General features: G+C 40.5%; 1 protein-coding gene across 3 annotated transcripts in view; it reads right to left on the minus strand.

The window, feature by feature from the left end:
• Positions 1-226: 226 nt before the first annotated feature.
• Positions 227-15,912, minus strand: part of svila (supervillin a) — a 241,297-nt gene continuing 225,611 nt past the window's right edge. For all 3 annotated transcript variants that reach the window (XM_069914482.1, XM_069914483.1, XM_069914484.1), the window contains exons 38-41: positions 14,494-14,637; positions 12,038-12,159; positions 11,781-11,936; positions 227-1,199 (exon numbers count right to left, since the gene is read on the minus strand). In XM_069914482.1, the coding sequence (XP_069770583.1) occupies positions 1,113-1,199; positions 11,781-11,936; positions 12,038-12,159; positions 14,494-14,637 (509 nt within the window). In that variant the 3' untranslated portion in view covers positions 227-1,112. The remainder of the gene's footprint in view (positions 1,200-11,780; positions 11,937-12,037; positions 12,160-14,493; positions 14,638-15,912) is intronic.

The raw sequence follows: 15,912 nt of genomic DNA on the forward strand, positions 1-15,912 counted from the left end.
CTAAAGTCACTTCAGGTAAGTGGCTGCTAAATGTAGTCGCTAGAGAGAAGAATGGAGTTGGAACATTCTTCTGGTGATCGTACTTTGATCAGGATCAATTGCCTCTGGTAAGTTCCAGTGTTCAGCTTTATGAAGAATGTTTCCCGACTGCACTGGATTTACTAAAGGATTAGTTTAACTTTTCAACCATTCTGAGAATGAGCCACAGAGAAACATACTCGGGAAATACAAATTGATTCGTCAACTTTTATTTTTCTAATCTGTATCACAAAAAGGTTTAGGCTACTGAGTATTAGAAATGGAGATGCTGAAGTCTCCAGCTCTATAAGTTAACTGAATGAGGCTTTTTCTTCTAAATACCTGCTTCCATCAAAAAAAATCAGACATCTGCTATGTAGTATAAACTGTACACAAAAGCAAGGCACTATACATTTTGTAAATTCACATAAAAAGTTACTTGATTTGCGTAGTTCTTCCATTACTTCATATCCCATATTATTCGTAACAGCACTGAAAAGTACTGATGGCATATTTCAATGCCTGAAGTAAACCAGCTTGATTATCAGAATGCAAAAAAAAAACTGTTTGTGGCAATATTTCAGTACAAGCAGCTTGATTCAACTAGCTATTGTAATTTCTGGTTAATGCAAAGGTTGTCTAAAGTGAATATAATGTCATTAACAATTAAATATTTAGTCATTAAAGTGTAGTCACTTTCATATTGTATTATATAAATATAAACTCTTTATGATTTACTATCTGCTACACACAAAGTAACACTTTACAAAATATATCGCCTTCAAGATATATAGGCAGGAAACGGCTGAATAGCATCTGTTGCTCATGTGCATTGAGGTCAAATGCATGACAGCACTATCTCATTATGTCAACACTGTTTAAAAACCCATAGAATTCCCCTCAACATGCAGAAACTGACAAGATTCCAACCCCCCCCCCCCACAAAAAAGGCATCACTGCCCTGAATGTGCAATTTATTTTTATACTGTGTTCCACTGACCAGTCCACAGATGTCAAAATGATCTTCTGCAAAAGCTCCATTATTAAATACATTTTGTTTACTCAAAAATAAAACATTCAGTACAACAATTTACTCAAAACAGTCCTTTTGCTTTCTTCAGTTTAACTTGTTTCCAGGAGGGCAGGTCACTGAACTCTTCCCTTGTCATTTCCAGTGCGATCTGTAAAAGAACACATCATTGCATTGAACTTGATTCACTTGCTAGTCCAGCAGTAAAATTGCTTTGCAATTCTCACAAAGGAGATTGGTGTCATTACTGTTAATTAAATATTGTTTCAGTAAATGAAGGTTGTAAATTAAGCTATTGGCAAGATGCCAAGCTGGAGAAGCTACAGAGCAGATTTACAAGGTCTCAGAGGTCTGAGATAACCCCTTTTACACAGCCACTTCAGTCCAGGAATTTGTGCTTTTATTGCACTATGCCTTCTGTATAAAAGGTATGAACACAGAATGGGGGGGGGAGGGGGGGGGGTCATTCCAGTCCCGGCTTTTAAGTTCCTGGCAGCAGAGATAGTAACAGTTCCAAATCGCCGTCTGTGTAAAAAGGGGTGACCTGGCAGCATGGGTCCACGATGAGAAAGGATATATATGTGTACCATATTTTTTTGTAGTGTATTTACATGTAAGCATTTAAAACTTGGACCAAACATGACAGGAAAAATCTTTTTAATAATAATACCGCTGTCGCACTCTCTCCCGGCGGCCTGCTGCCCCGCTCTCTCCCGGGACGTGGTTCGGGGAGGAAGAGAGCAAGATGGTGGGACCAGTGCGTGGTCTGACAGTGGGCCGCCAGGAGAGTCTCCCGACAACCCACCACCAGCTCCCACACTGATCCTAGTGCTGTGAGCAAGCTGGTCTGTGTGTTTGTACCCATTTTGAACAGTCTGAAACCCACTTGCCATTCTTGGCCCCCTCCATTTGGTGAAACAGTCATGGAAGCCTGGCAGTAGTTGGGATCACCCAGCTAAAAAATGTTAGTATTGCTGTGGGCTGCTCATGGAGAGGGGTGAAGGCATACACAAATTGTGGCTGGGTGCAGCATCAACCTGGCAAAGTATAATTTCCACAACATCATTGATTTGACACCAGGTCTGCCAGATTGAGCTGCAATTATACAGCAAAAGTTTAAAAAAAAAGCAGAGTTGATCTGGCTGACAGCGAATAGTTCACTAGGGAATACCCGACGAACAGGCACTTGGGGTTTAGCCTATCTTGGATGTCTATGCACACTCCCATAAATGCAGAAGACTGAAATGAGCTGTGGATGAAATGGCTGGAGCTGGAGACAAAATGAGCTGGGATGCAACCTCTACTAGACTCACTGTTTCGTTAGGTGAGTGAAGCAGTGTTGTTGGGAGGAGAATGAGAAACAAGTTAATTCATAAGTATATAATTCATGGTTTTGACAGAACAGATGTGGGGTGGCTTGATCATTCATGAATAAGATAAGAAGTATGTATCAAAGGGGACTGAATCTGGAACTCTACAGAAGGAGGGTGTGAATGCTCAAGACAGTCAATAACAGACCTTCAGATATTAAAGGAGAGATTAGTGTTAGGGAGTGGCATTCTGATCAAAGACCAGCCCCCACACTGATCCCACCGCCCTGCTCTAAGCTGCCCCTGGTCACCTTGTGCTGTGAGCAAGCTGGTCCTCAGCTTGAACAGTCTGAAATTCACTACCCTCCCCTCAACAGCCCGCCACCACCACCCCCCTCAATGATAGATAGCGGTGATTAGTAAGGGATCACTTAAGATAGTATGTGAATGGAAATAAAAAGTTTGAAATCCACTGCTGTAGATCAATACTTGCAGTAGATTTTCCCACGATCTTTTATAAATTGTGCTGGTGTGGGTTTTATTCTTGCTACGATTTTCCCACACTCTTCTATTAATGGTGTGATAATAAAAATAACATTTGATTGCAAACCCTTATGTCCAGATTCATCTCACTCAAACCTGACACTTTTTCAAAACAATGACCAGTGAAGGGACCAACAGTGGGCCGCCCGGAAGTCTCCCGATAGTCTACCAGCCCTCACACTGATCCCACTGCCCCACTATCCCCCACACCCCAAACAGCCTGCCACCAGCCCAGCCCCCAATGATAGATAGCAGTGATGCTAGCGAGTCATACAGCGATGGATGATTACTGTCTGTCTCTTTCACCATTATCATCTTAATTTCAACTTCGCATACAAGCCCAGGGGAATATTTTTGAGCCATATTTTGGGGGAAAAAAAGTGGGTCTAACATGCCATCAAATGTGTGATACTAGACTGTGATGCTGTTGTGTTACAAGTCCTGTCTCTTTTGCTCCCAGAATGCTGGCTTGTTGTGTAAAAGGACACACTGACCCGACATTATGCTGGTTGTTTAGTTCAGTGTAAACGACAAAAGCCAGCTTAATAACCCTTAAAGCCCCCAGCTCTACTCATTTTACACCTACGACTCTGTAGCTCGGTATGACAATTACACCATCTACAAATTTGCTGACGATACCATGGTAATGGGTTGTACAAAGGAAGAGGATGAGTCAGTATACGGGATGGAGATTGAAAACTTGGCTGAATGGTGTCACCAACAGCACCAAATGAAGGAATGGATTGTTGACTTCAGGAAAGGAAAACCAGAGATATACAATCCAGGGATTATTGGGGGAATCAGAGGTGGAGAGGGTGAGCAAATTTAGGTTCTTGGGAGTCACTATTTTGGAGGATCTTTCCTGAACTCAATACACCAATGGCATCGTGAAGAAAGCATGACAGGACCTCTACTTTCTCAGGAGTTTGCGGAGGAGGTTTGATATGACACCAGATACCCTGGCAAATTTCTACAGATGTGTGGTGGAAAATGAGCTGACCAGCTGCATTATGGTCTAGGATGGGGCCACCAATACACCAGAGCTCTCCAAAAGGTAGAGGATACAGCACAGGACATCAAAGGCAAAACCCTCCGAACTATTGAGTACATCTACAGGAAATGCTACCGTCAGAGGGCAGCAGCAATCATCAAAGACCCTCACCACCCAGCACACACCCTATTCTCGCTGCTGCCATCAGGAAAGAGGTATAGGTGTCACAAGCTTTTACCACCAAGTTCAAGAACAACTGCTACCCCTCCATCATCAGATCCTCAATGACAAACTCAATCAGAGACTCATTTAAGGACTCTTACTTATTAACTTTATTGATTTTCTTTTGTTCTCTCTGTATTGTACAGTTTGTTTACATTTATTATCTGTTTACATTTCCTTTATTTGTTTACATTTTTACACTGGGTCCAGTATTTTGTGCACAACCAACTAGTGGTAATTCTGGAACACCCACAGAAAATAGGAATCTCAGGATTGTATGTAATGCCATGTATGTACTCTGACAATTAATCCGAAATCTAATGACGGGAATTCTTTCCACAATATTGTGGGATTTCTGTGTAAAAAGCCCTATTGAGAGAGGATGAGCAAGTTAGGGCTTTATCCCTTGGAGATGGATGAAGGGTGATCTCACAGAGGTGTACAAAACCACAAAGGAATAAATAGATCAGCTGAATACAGACTTTTGCCCAGAGTAGGAGAATCCCTAACCAGAGGATATGGGTTCAAGGTGAGAAGGGAGAGATTTAACAGGAATCTGATGGGTTAATTTTTTTTTAAGCAGAGGGTGGTGGGTGTATGGAATGAGCTGTTGGAAAAGGTGCTGGAGGCAGGTACAAATGCAACATTTAAAGGAAAAAATGGATACAAGAATATGATAGGTTTTGAGGAAAATGGGCCTAAGGCAGGCAGGTGGGAGGGACATTTTGGTCTGTCTGGGTAAGTGGGGCTGAAGGACTGATTTCATGCTGTAACTCCTGCAGTGTGGACAGAAAATTAGAGAAATGTTTCAACAAATGATCTATTACTTGCTGAGAATTTCCAGCATTTTCTGTTGTTTCAGGTTTCCAGCGCCTGCAGTTTTTATTGATGTGGTCTCATTTTATTCTTGAAAAATGGATGACCAAATGCATAGTGAAGGTATAATTTGGTTAGTTCAGCTGTAATCTGTTTCTAAAGATTTCTAAACTAATTATGCACGTTTGAAGCAGAGCACAAGTTTGGTCTATCTTGGTTCTTAGTACAGCAACATAATTTCTCCGTTCTCTCCCCAGCTCTACAAATGATCTTCCCTTAGTTGTCTGTCCAAATCCCTTCTATATTTTGTTCAATTCTGGTTGCCTCATTACAGAAAGGATGTAGAATATTTGGAGGTTGTGCAGAGGAGATTTACTAAGATGCAGTCTGGATTGGAAAACATGTCACATGACATAGCTAGTGCTTTTCTCTCTGGAGTAATGCAGGATGAGAAGTGAAGTAATAGAAGTGTACAAGTTTATGAGTGGCATAGAATAGGGGTGGACAGCCAACACCTTTTTCCTGGGGCAACGATCACAAATACCAGAGGACATTGGTTTAAGGGGAGTGGAGGAAAGTTTAGAGGAAGTGTCAGAGGCAAGACTTTTACAAGAGAGTGATGGATGCCTACAACACATCACTGGAGGTGGTGGTGCATGGAGGGATGGGAGGAGACTTGATGGTGGTCTGCAGGATTATGGGAGACATAGATGGGGTGGATGGCATCAGGAAAGAGGTACAAAAGGGACATTCTAAAGACTCTTAGAATCTTATATGGATGAAAGAAAAATAGAGGTAGGGAAAAATTAGAATGTTGTGGGATAAGTTTACATAGGCTGAAGAGCCTGTAATGTGCAATTATGTTCTAAACCCCTGACCAAATCTTGTCCAACAATTTTTAGAGCCACTTTTCCTAATCATAACTACTTAAAGCTGCCCCTCACATACCTTTGTTTCTTCTGATCAAAATTTTAAATCCATTTTCCTAGGTCCCTGAACCATTTGAAAACCATCAACCTATCTAAACCAGTTACAATCTCAGAGAAAAGAGTGGATAAATTTGGAATGCCCAAGAACCAAAGTAACGTTGAGGAAGGCGACAAACAAATCATCCCAGGATATCTTGTGTTGTTACAAAGATGCTGACAAATTTTGCATGTAACCAAGATGAGACTTTTTTTTGGAGATATAGTGTTCATCGGATAAGGGTTGACAGTGCCATGTAACAATACATCTCCAGTATTGCTCATATCAACATCAAGAACTTCTCTCAGAGAATGAATATTACCAGATGTACAGCAAAACTTTTATTTTGTCTTGCCAATATTGACTGAGAAAGGGAATGCTGGTAATTTTGCTCCATTCTGGCAGAATCTGGCATTATCCCTGGAAAGCATTGCCAGGGTGATGATGGAGGCTGGTAAAATAGGGACATTCAAATGAGGATTTGGCAGGCACATGGATGCAAGAAAAATAGAGGGCTATGGGTAGAAGTTAGAGAAGGTTTAGTTTGTTGAATAGGTTTATATAGGTCAGCGCAACATCATGGGCCAAAATGCCTGCACTGTACTGTAACAAATAATAGACATTTTGAGATTGACCAAACTCTTTTTCAATTGATCAAACACATCAGAAATAATGATGATAAAATTGATTCCAAATCCTGCCACAATGACAAATCTGGAAACACAAGAGACTGAAGAACACAGAACACCACAACACAGGCCCCTTGGCCCTTGACACGGTGCCAACCCATACATTCCTTAAAGAAGTACCATACCCTGTAACCTTCTACCACCCCTCTACCCAACTCTGCATCCTGTCCACAACCCTTTGCAACCCTCAACAACCTTCAGCTCCATCCACAACTCCTTCAACCTTTACACCATCTGCAAACTGACAGGCCCATCCTTCTGCCTCCTCATCCAGGCCATCCATTAAAAAAAAATCACAAAGAAGCTGAAACCTGGCACAGGAAAACATTTCCAATTCCTTCTCCCACCAACCCTTGACCTGATGAGTTCTTCCAGCTGTTTGGTTTTAAACAATAGCTATTGAGGCACATGTGCAGTCTGTTTTCAACTTGCACCAGCACCAACCTCATGTTTCTTCATCTCATCTCATGATTTTGAATGGGTGATAGTTGAGTTACAAGTTCCCAACTTTATACCCCACCCAAATGCCTTCTTCATCACCTTATCCACCACCTTCTCCATCTGAGTTGAGTTGTCACTTCTAAGGACCTATGCCCCTGTACCTCTCACTCTCTGTACTATTACCACTCTCCAGGGCTTTACCATTCACTATTCAAGTCCTGCCCTCATTTGATTTGTCAATGAGTAACATCTCACAATTGTCAAAGTTAAATTCCATTTGCCACTCCTTGGCCCACCTTCCCAATGGATCGAGATCCTATTGTAAACTTAGATACCATTCCTCACTGTCCACTATAATTTTGGTGCCATCTGCAAATTTACTAATCAAATTATCTACATTGCCCTCCAAGATGACAGATGACCAACAGCAGTAATCTCAGTACTGACCCCTGTGGCGCATCACTGGGCACATGCCTTCAATCAGAGAAACATCTCTCCACCCCTACCTTCTGCTTCAATCCAGTGGTAGGGTAGGGAATGGAAGAGATGTACATGAAGAAACTGGAATGGAGAATTACAATGACTGGGAACTGAAAGCTCAGGGTCACCCTTGTTGGCTGAATGGACAGGTTCCCATCTGCATTTGGCTTCCCCAGTGTACAGAGTTTGCATCATGAGCACCGATTACAATATATTTAATTGGAGCTGCAAGGAATTGTTGTGTCATTTGGAAGGACTGTTGGTGGAAGTAATAAATGCACAGAAGTGCCAGGGGAACTCAACAGGTGATGCAGCCTCTGTGAAAGCTATAGGCAGTCAACGTTTCAGGCCAGAGCCCTTCTTCAGGTTTGCTGAAAATCAGTCAGTTGCCAGAATAAGGGTCCAGATGTTGGAGGGCTCAGACTAGGTGATAGCTGAATAGAGGTGGGAGGGGGAAGAAGAGAGAAGGACTGAAAGGTGATGGGGGAAGGGGACAGAGGGCGGAGAAAGATGGTCTAAGATAAGAGAAGGGGCTGGATCACCTCTCTTATCACCACTTAGCTTCTTTCCCTTCCTCAGTCTTCTTGTTTACCTCCATTTAGCTGGAGGTAGGAGAAGAGGTGGTGCTATCTCATGAGACTGCACAGAAAAGTAGAGCAGAAGATTGGCTCTGAACCAGGAAATGTGAGAGAACAGTTCCTTTCAACTGGTGTAACAGTCTGAAGGCAGAGGAAATGCATCTGGTCTCAGGGTTTCCTTCCATGATTAATGGGCAATAAAACAGCCAGGTATAGAGAGTGGATTGGAAACCTAAATACAACATGCAACACCTCACACCAAAGTCACAACATTGGTTCACGAGGCTAGAATCACTGAGATGTTGTTAAAATTCAGGTTATCTGAGAAAAATTGTAGCTGCCCTTCCCATTCCCTTAAAACTCAATCGCCACTCATGCTTTTATTGTGCATGCTCTTTGGAGGAAATGATTCATCTCTAGATCATCCAAAGCAAATGCAATTAACGGCTACAGAATCTGATTAATATATTCCTTTTTACATTCCATATTCACCTAACGTTTCAATAGTCATACAAAAGCGTAAAAATCTTGGCGTATGTAGACTTCAGTTCGGAGAACTCTTCCTTCTCACCTAATACTTGGCTTTCAAGTGGGAATAGTTTGGTTCTGACCCCTTTATCCGGCTCATCAACTAGTTGAAACACTTTCCTGTTTGCCCTCGACATTGACCCCATTTATCACCTTGCTCACCTCCAGCCAGATTCAGTACATTCTGAATCCAAGGCCCTACGTCTTTGAGCCCCACCAACCTAGTCCATTCACACTCTGGTCCTCAACACTGTTCATTAATTTCTTCCACTGACTCCCATCAAACCCTGAGGTTTCTGAGAAAATAAATTTAAATTTAATGCAGGTTAAAAATTCAACACTCCACAATCAATGTAATTTGTCTGCCCAATCCATGAGCCAATAGACAGGGAGATTTAACTCTTAAATTTAGTTAATCACCAATGAAATGTAAAACATTAACAAAAACATAGGAAACTGGTGCAGTGCAGCACAAAGAACATTTGGATGGATCATTAAACGGTATCAACTTTAAGCGGGCAATCTTTCTGGAACTGCACATTTAATTATAAACAAACATGGAAATGAAAATACCATATCTAAAACCTTTTTTTAAATAAAAAAAGACATACAGATCCTATATTAGAGTCACTTTAATAATTGGACAGAAAAACAAAGGTGGCATAGAAACCTCCTTGGTCGCACACATCTTTAAATGAATCTTATACTGTTGTGTTCAGCACGGGGATTTAAAAACCTCAAAACAAAAAAATGTAGATGCTGGAAATCAGAAATTAAAATGTAAACTGGTGCAAATACTCAACAGGTTAGGCAGCCTCTGTGGAGGGAGAAAGTTAACATTTCAGTTTGATAACTCATGAGAACTGGGTAAGTGAAAAGTGTGCATTTTGCAGTTCTGGAAAAAGGGAGTGGCAGAGAGAACAAAGAGAATGCCTGACATAGGGTGGAGACCAGGACAAGTGAGGTTACACAAGTATAAGGTGGTCTTGTTTATCAGAAATGGTCTATCTAGCAGTAACACAAGAGAGAAATAGAGAAAGAAGAAAATCATTCTTGAACTGCAAGATGTAGAAAAGAGCAAAAACACAATGCTGGAAAAATTCAGCAAGGCAAACAGTATACTTTACATAACCAACGTTAAAGAAACAACCAACGTTTTGGTTGCGCCCTTATCTTTGCTATACAAAGTACACGGCTTGTCCAGCATTGTATTTTTATTTCAATCATGGTGTCCCCAGACTTTTGTGTTTTACTGCAGAACATAGCAGTGGCTGTGAATTTGATATGAGAATGCATGAAACATCTAGCAGGCCAGGCAATATGTGTGGAGAGAGAAGGCTCGGTGAAGGTCATAATTTGATAATCTTGGATCAGAACTGGCCAATCATGATAGAAACAGGAAAGGCAGGTATTCCGATATTGTTGAATTCAACATCTCTCTTGGGCTGCAAACATGCCTACACAGAACTTCAGGTTCTATTCTTTAAGCTTACATCTGGCTTCATTTCAACAGTACAAGAGGGCCCAAAGAAGGAGATTGGCATGGGAATGGGTTGGAGGGTTCAAGTTTCAGGCAAATGAAAAGGACCATCCTTGCGGACTGAATGAAAGTGTTTGTAGAGCAGTCATCCCAACTGTCTTTGGCTTCTACAATGTAGATGAGATTGTATTCTAACCACCCTCCATGCCTTGGTGAATCAAGTCATCATCCAAACACTTAAACATTGTGGGAGTACCTATGTCCCACCTTTGTTAGGCTGTGTGTTCCAGATTTCATCCATCAGAGGTGAAAAAAAAACCCTCTCAGATCCTCTATAAACCTGATTTTCTACACCACTGCTATTGGTCCCTTACTATCGGCTTCAATTTTGTACATTTCAACCAGTCTTCCTTTTTGTCTCCCCCACTTCAAGGAAAACAAACTCAGCCTATACGAGTTATCCTCATAAATGAAATCTCAATCCAATGAATCTTGTTTGAACTATCTCCAGTGCACTCACACTCCAACTAAAATGTGACCACCAGAATTATACATAATACTCCAGCTATGACCTAACCAATGTTTCATACATTTGTACCATAACCTTACTGCTCTTTTATACTTTGGCTTGTGAAAAGTAGGCACCCTGTAAGGCTTCTTAATCACTATCCACAATGCTGCACCTCAAGGCATTCATGGGCTTGTGGTCCATGTGAGTCAACAACCAATCAATGCTCCCCAAGATCCTATATTTCAATGTGAAAACGCCAGCCTTATTAGTCTACCACTTCCTGCTCATCAGGATGAACTTCCATGTACTATTGCTCAGAGATCCAGGCCATGGAGGGAGCAGCCCCATCTGAATAATGAATGTGGAAGATGTCTGGTGATGGACTCTCAGTGATGGTGATGGAGATTGTGGATGTTCATTCAATTGGAGGCTGGTTAGGGTGGAGGGTGAGGGGAAGTAGAACCCTATCCTTGCATTTAGTGGAGAAGAGGGTGAGGGAAGTAGTGCAGGAAATGGAGCAGATGTGGCTGAGAGCTTTGACAGCAACGGCAGTGGGAAAACAAGTTAGAAGCACTGATGTTATTAACCTTACATTTTGTGGTCAAAAATAACTCCAGCAACAATCCTACTTAGCAGAAGGTATTACATGACTAGACTTAATGGAGTTACATCTCTAAAATCTAGTCTTTACTGTGTGAACATGGTATGAACAATAAATAAAGGTGATGAGAGAAATGATGAGAACATGGAGGCCAGCAATGTAGAAATTTTAATTTTAATGACACAGTGCAGAGAATACTTTCCAGTCAATGAAACCTTATGGCACCTCATTACACCCAATTAACCTACAAAATACATTTTGGAACATGGGAGGAAACTGGAACACCAAGAGGAAAGCCATGAGGACACAGAGAGAACATATAAATGCCTTACAGCCAGCAACAAATTCAAACCAGAATCGATGGTGCTGTAATAGAAATGTGCTAACTGCTACGTTAACTGTGCAGTCCAGTGTGTAATAATAGATGCTGCATCACCAAAGTGCATGGTTTGTATTAATGTGAAGGCAAAAGGAAGACAGTGGTCCACAATATGTGATGAAAGGTTGAGGAAGGAAGAATAAAGCCTAGAAACACCCTTAATTAATCGTTCTTTGAGAATTAGAGCAGCAAATTACCTGGAAGTCTTCATCAGTCAGGTAAATTTCAAGCTTCAATGGATCAACTCCCTCTGGTAATGGGCGGGCTTGCAGTTCTGCCAGTGGGTACTGCGTCTGGCACAACTTGTGCAATACATCTTCCACCAAAATTATTTTATTGCAGACTTCAGCTTCCTAGAGTAAAAAACAATTTCAAAAATATAAAGATGAATTTTGAATAATCAAATGTACAGCAACTGGGATAGTTAGAGAAAAACGTTAATTAAGCCCTTTACCTTTTCGGTGATCTCAGCAACATCTTCCCTGTGCTCCCAACTGGGAAACATATTAGTAAAGGTGAGTGGTTCAAAACCCGCATGTATCAGGTAGGACTTTGGTGGCTTCTTAGGATTCTTTACTGTTATTAAGGAATGGAAAGTTAACACAAGTTAATCAAAGATCACAAAACAAAATATTCAACTGTAATAAGAAGGAAAATTTAGTCAGCTCTCAGTATTATGTATATTTTGACTTTACCTAGATGAAATAAAATCAGAACATTCTAGAAACACTCAGAAGATCCAACTGCATCCATGGAGAAACAGAAATAAAACTTCAGGTTGAAACCCTTTATGCTTTGGTTCTCTTTTCACACATGCTTCCAGCCTTTTCTGTCTCAGTTTCAGCAGCTGTAGTTTTATTTATTTCTGCCTTGTCTAAGGTTTATATTAAATAGCATTTTAATGGTCTAGCCTTCACTCAGTGTCGTGGCATAGGAACAAAGAGGGCAGGGGGTTCATGACAGGTTCCTGGCACAACTCCCTACAACTACTATTGATCTCTTCAACATCAATTTCACCAGCACTCCAGTTCATGGTAGCGCTGCCTGAATGCTAAATGAGGTACTAATTTATTCCAAGTGAAAGGGTAGAGATAGCTTCTCCAATTATACAAAGTCCTGCTGGGAATATATTTGGAATATTGTGTACTGGTCTGGCCTCCTTATGCTACATTATACTTAAAATAGAGAGCATGCAATAAAGGTTTATTGAATGGATTATGGGAATGGGAAGTTTGTTGCAAGACCAACTGGGTCTATGTTCCTGGTTTTAGATGAAAGGTCGTTGATCTTACAGCAAAATGCTATGCACCTCAACCAAATAGCCCATAATGTCTGGGCTGAAAATGATCCCAAACTAAGCTAAATCACTGCTATTGCTGTTTGAACATTCCTTAACCCCCTCCATTCCCTGCCTCCCCTTCTCTCTCTCTAATAGGTAAAGACTTCTTAAACATTACTAATGTATCTGCTTCCACCATTACCCTGGCACTTACTAGTTTCTGTGCAAGAAAAGAAAACTGCCCTGCATTGTCTCCTTTATAATTTCTTCCCTCTCACCTTAAATGCATATCCTTGAGAATTTGACATGTTTACTTTGGGAAGAGGATTCTGACCGCCTACCCAGACTTTGCCTCTCCTCAGACACGGCTAGCAATGATGAAGATAAGGGTCTCTTTTTGTTCTTTTGTATTTCTAGGAACCTGAATTAAGACATTCTTCTGCAATTGAAGGTGTGCTAAGGGATAAGGGATTTATGTTCAAAACAGAAGATGATATTAGATCTTGTTCTGTATTCCCCAGTGTTGACCAAAAAGTACTTAGCCTGGCCTTGTGGAGAAAATTAATTTGTATTTCAGAAAGTCACAGAATTACTGTTACACTTTTAGTATTATAATTTAAAAGGGTCACCACAGTTGCATACAACATTGCAAATAAAAAGGCAGAGAAACGCTTGCTTTTGTAAGTGAGCAAAGCAATTATTTGCTGTCAAATGATTCTTGACGCTTGACCCAATTATTATTGTAAATATTGAAACATTACGGTAAACCGGTCAGGAAGGCACAACAACGACTGCACTTCCTTTGAAGGCAGAGGCAGACAAGGCTACCACCTGTCAACTTCCTTTAGGAACTCTATTGAGAGCATCCTGGCTTCCTGCATCACAGTGTGGTACGGCTGTTGTAAAGCATTGGATCAGAGAACAATCCACTGGATCACAGTAGCAGCAAATTCACCAAAGTGTCCCCCCCTCCTCCCTCTCTCTCTCTCTCTCTTCCCCGCCCCTCTTTCTGTTGATGTGATTTTCAGGGATCATTGTTTAAAAAGAACTCACAATATCTGTAAAGATTCCCTACTCTTCTCTCCCCCTCTTCCCACCCCCCCCCCCCCACCCGACACACAGGAACCTCCAGGTATTCTTGCTGGAAAAGTGATACAGAAGTATTAGAGCCAGATCCACCAGGATGATAAACAGCTTCTTCCCACAGGCAGAGAGACTGCCGAATGACTGCAGAACTGCTAGAACAGCTTCTTTTTATTAATATATGGATATAAGGCATGTACACTATATAGGTTCTGTGTATGTACAGTTTCTCTGCATATGTGTTATGTATTTGCATTGTTTTGCAATGAGGACCAGAGAACAATGTTCCATCAGGTTGTACTGGTACAGTCTTAAACTGGTGTGGTAATTTGGCACATTTTCAAAATAATAGCACAATCTCTACATAATAACTGTTTCTATCACCAATAATTCAAAATAAGTTGCTAATTTACAAAAATGTTGGTAGATTAGACAAGAGGAGGAAAGCATTAATAAGTAGCTAAAGAAAACCACTGATTTCCCCATATACTAGAATGTCCAGATTAAATCACTGAATTCCCACAGCAAGGAGTAATATTTCGATGTACCTTTGCAGTACTGTAATACTGTCTCCATTGCACATTTCCGATCTGTGTCCCAACGAATCCTGGCAGATCCTGTAATTTCATTTTCCGTAGGCCACCAGCCCTGCCAGAGGTACACCTCATGGTGATTGTCCACCAGGAATAAAGCTGCAGACAGAATACACCAGCATTTTATGCATTGAAGACCTCTTGGAATTTAAAGCAAAATAATTCCTTAAAGCAAAAGGTTTCCTAATTGGTCAGTGAGAGATGGAATTATATCAAATAGTATCTGTCAACAGAGAGCAATCATTTGTTAAAAGGCCTGATAAAACTATTCACACAATACAGATTGTAAGCAGATTTCAATTTTGTATTTCACCTGAAAGTATTTGCATTAACGCCATATTCTGTTTTGAAACAATTCCAATGCATTACAGTAATAATCTGCTTTGATGAATATCCTACCTTCATTATTCTTGCAGAAAAATAAATTGTTATAACAATACACACTGTTGAATACATGATTTGAATGAAATGCTCTTTGCACATTGCATTAAAGTTTATTAAAATATCTTCCAGATCGGTTGAATTTTAACATAATTGTTCATTTGTGTTTTCCTTCCTTAAAAGTGACCATATATAGTGTGATTTATTGTATTTCATCTTATGAAATAAATTTAGAATTTTAATTTTTTTTGTGATAATGAATGTACACATTTTCAACTATAAATGTAATTAATTTGCAAAACCAATTAATTTGATTTTTTTTTTAAACAGTTTTCCACTCCACACTACTTAAACAGTAGCAGAAGATGGAGCTCAGAATCTAAATATTCATGCTGTTTCGAACACTTAGTGAATCAATGCTACACAGTAAATAAAGCCATTTTAGATTAGGCTTCTTTGGGTGTCAGGGCTGGTGACTCTTCACAGAGGGCTCCGGGGAGACCCTGTATTCACTGGGCCCAAAACCAAGCCTCAGTGAAAAACATTCTTCCCACAACCATTTTAGATGTATAACCAACTGGTGTAAGCCCATTTTAAGCATACGATAATCCTATTAACCTTCAGAAGCACCATATAAAAACTTTACAAAGATATTAAACATTAATAGTTACCATCTTTACTAAAGTTTTTATTAGCACTAGTTCTTGTATGGAATCATTGAACAGAAAGCTCAAAATCAAGGTCTTTTTGGTTGCTTGAAGCAGTCCATTCTGTGTTTTCAATCCCATTTTCTATTTAACTATTCCACCTTTCTGAATGTAGTCATGCAAAACCAAGAAATATCAATCCCCTCTCCCATCCTACAAGCTTGCTGTACTTCACACATCTTCACTCCAAACATCAGTAATAATGGCCCCTATATCTTGTTTATCATCTCTGCCTGCAAGGTACTATCTGTGGAAGGCTGAACTTGAAGGTGGACTACATGGTTCA

Source organism: Narcine bancroftii, chromosome 1 (assembly GCF_036971445.1).
Source record: "Narcine bancroftii isolate sNarBan1 chromosome 1, sNarBan1.hap1, whole genome shotgun sequence".
Classification (NCBI taxonomy): Eukaryota; Metazoa; Chordata; class Chondrichthyes; order Torpediniformes; family Narcinidae; genus Narcine; species Narcine bancroftii.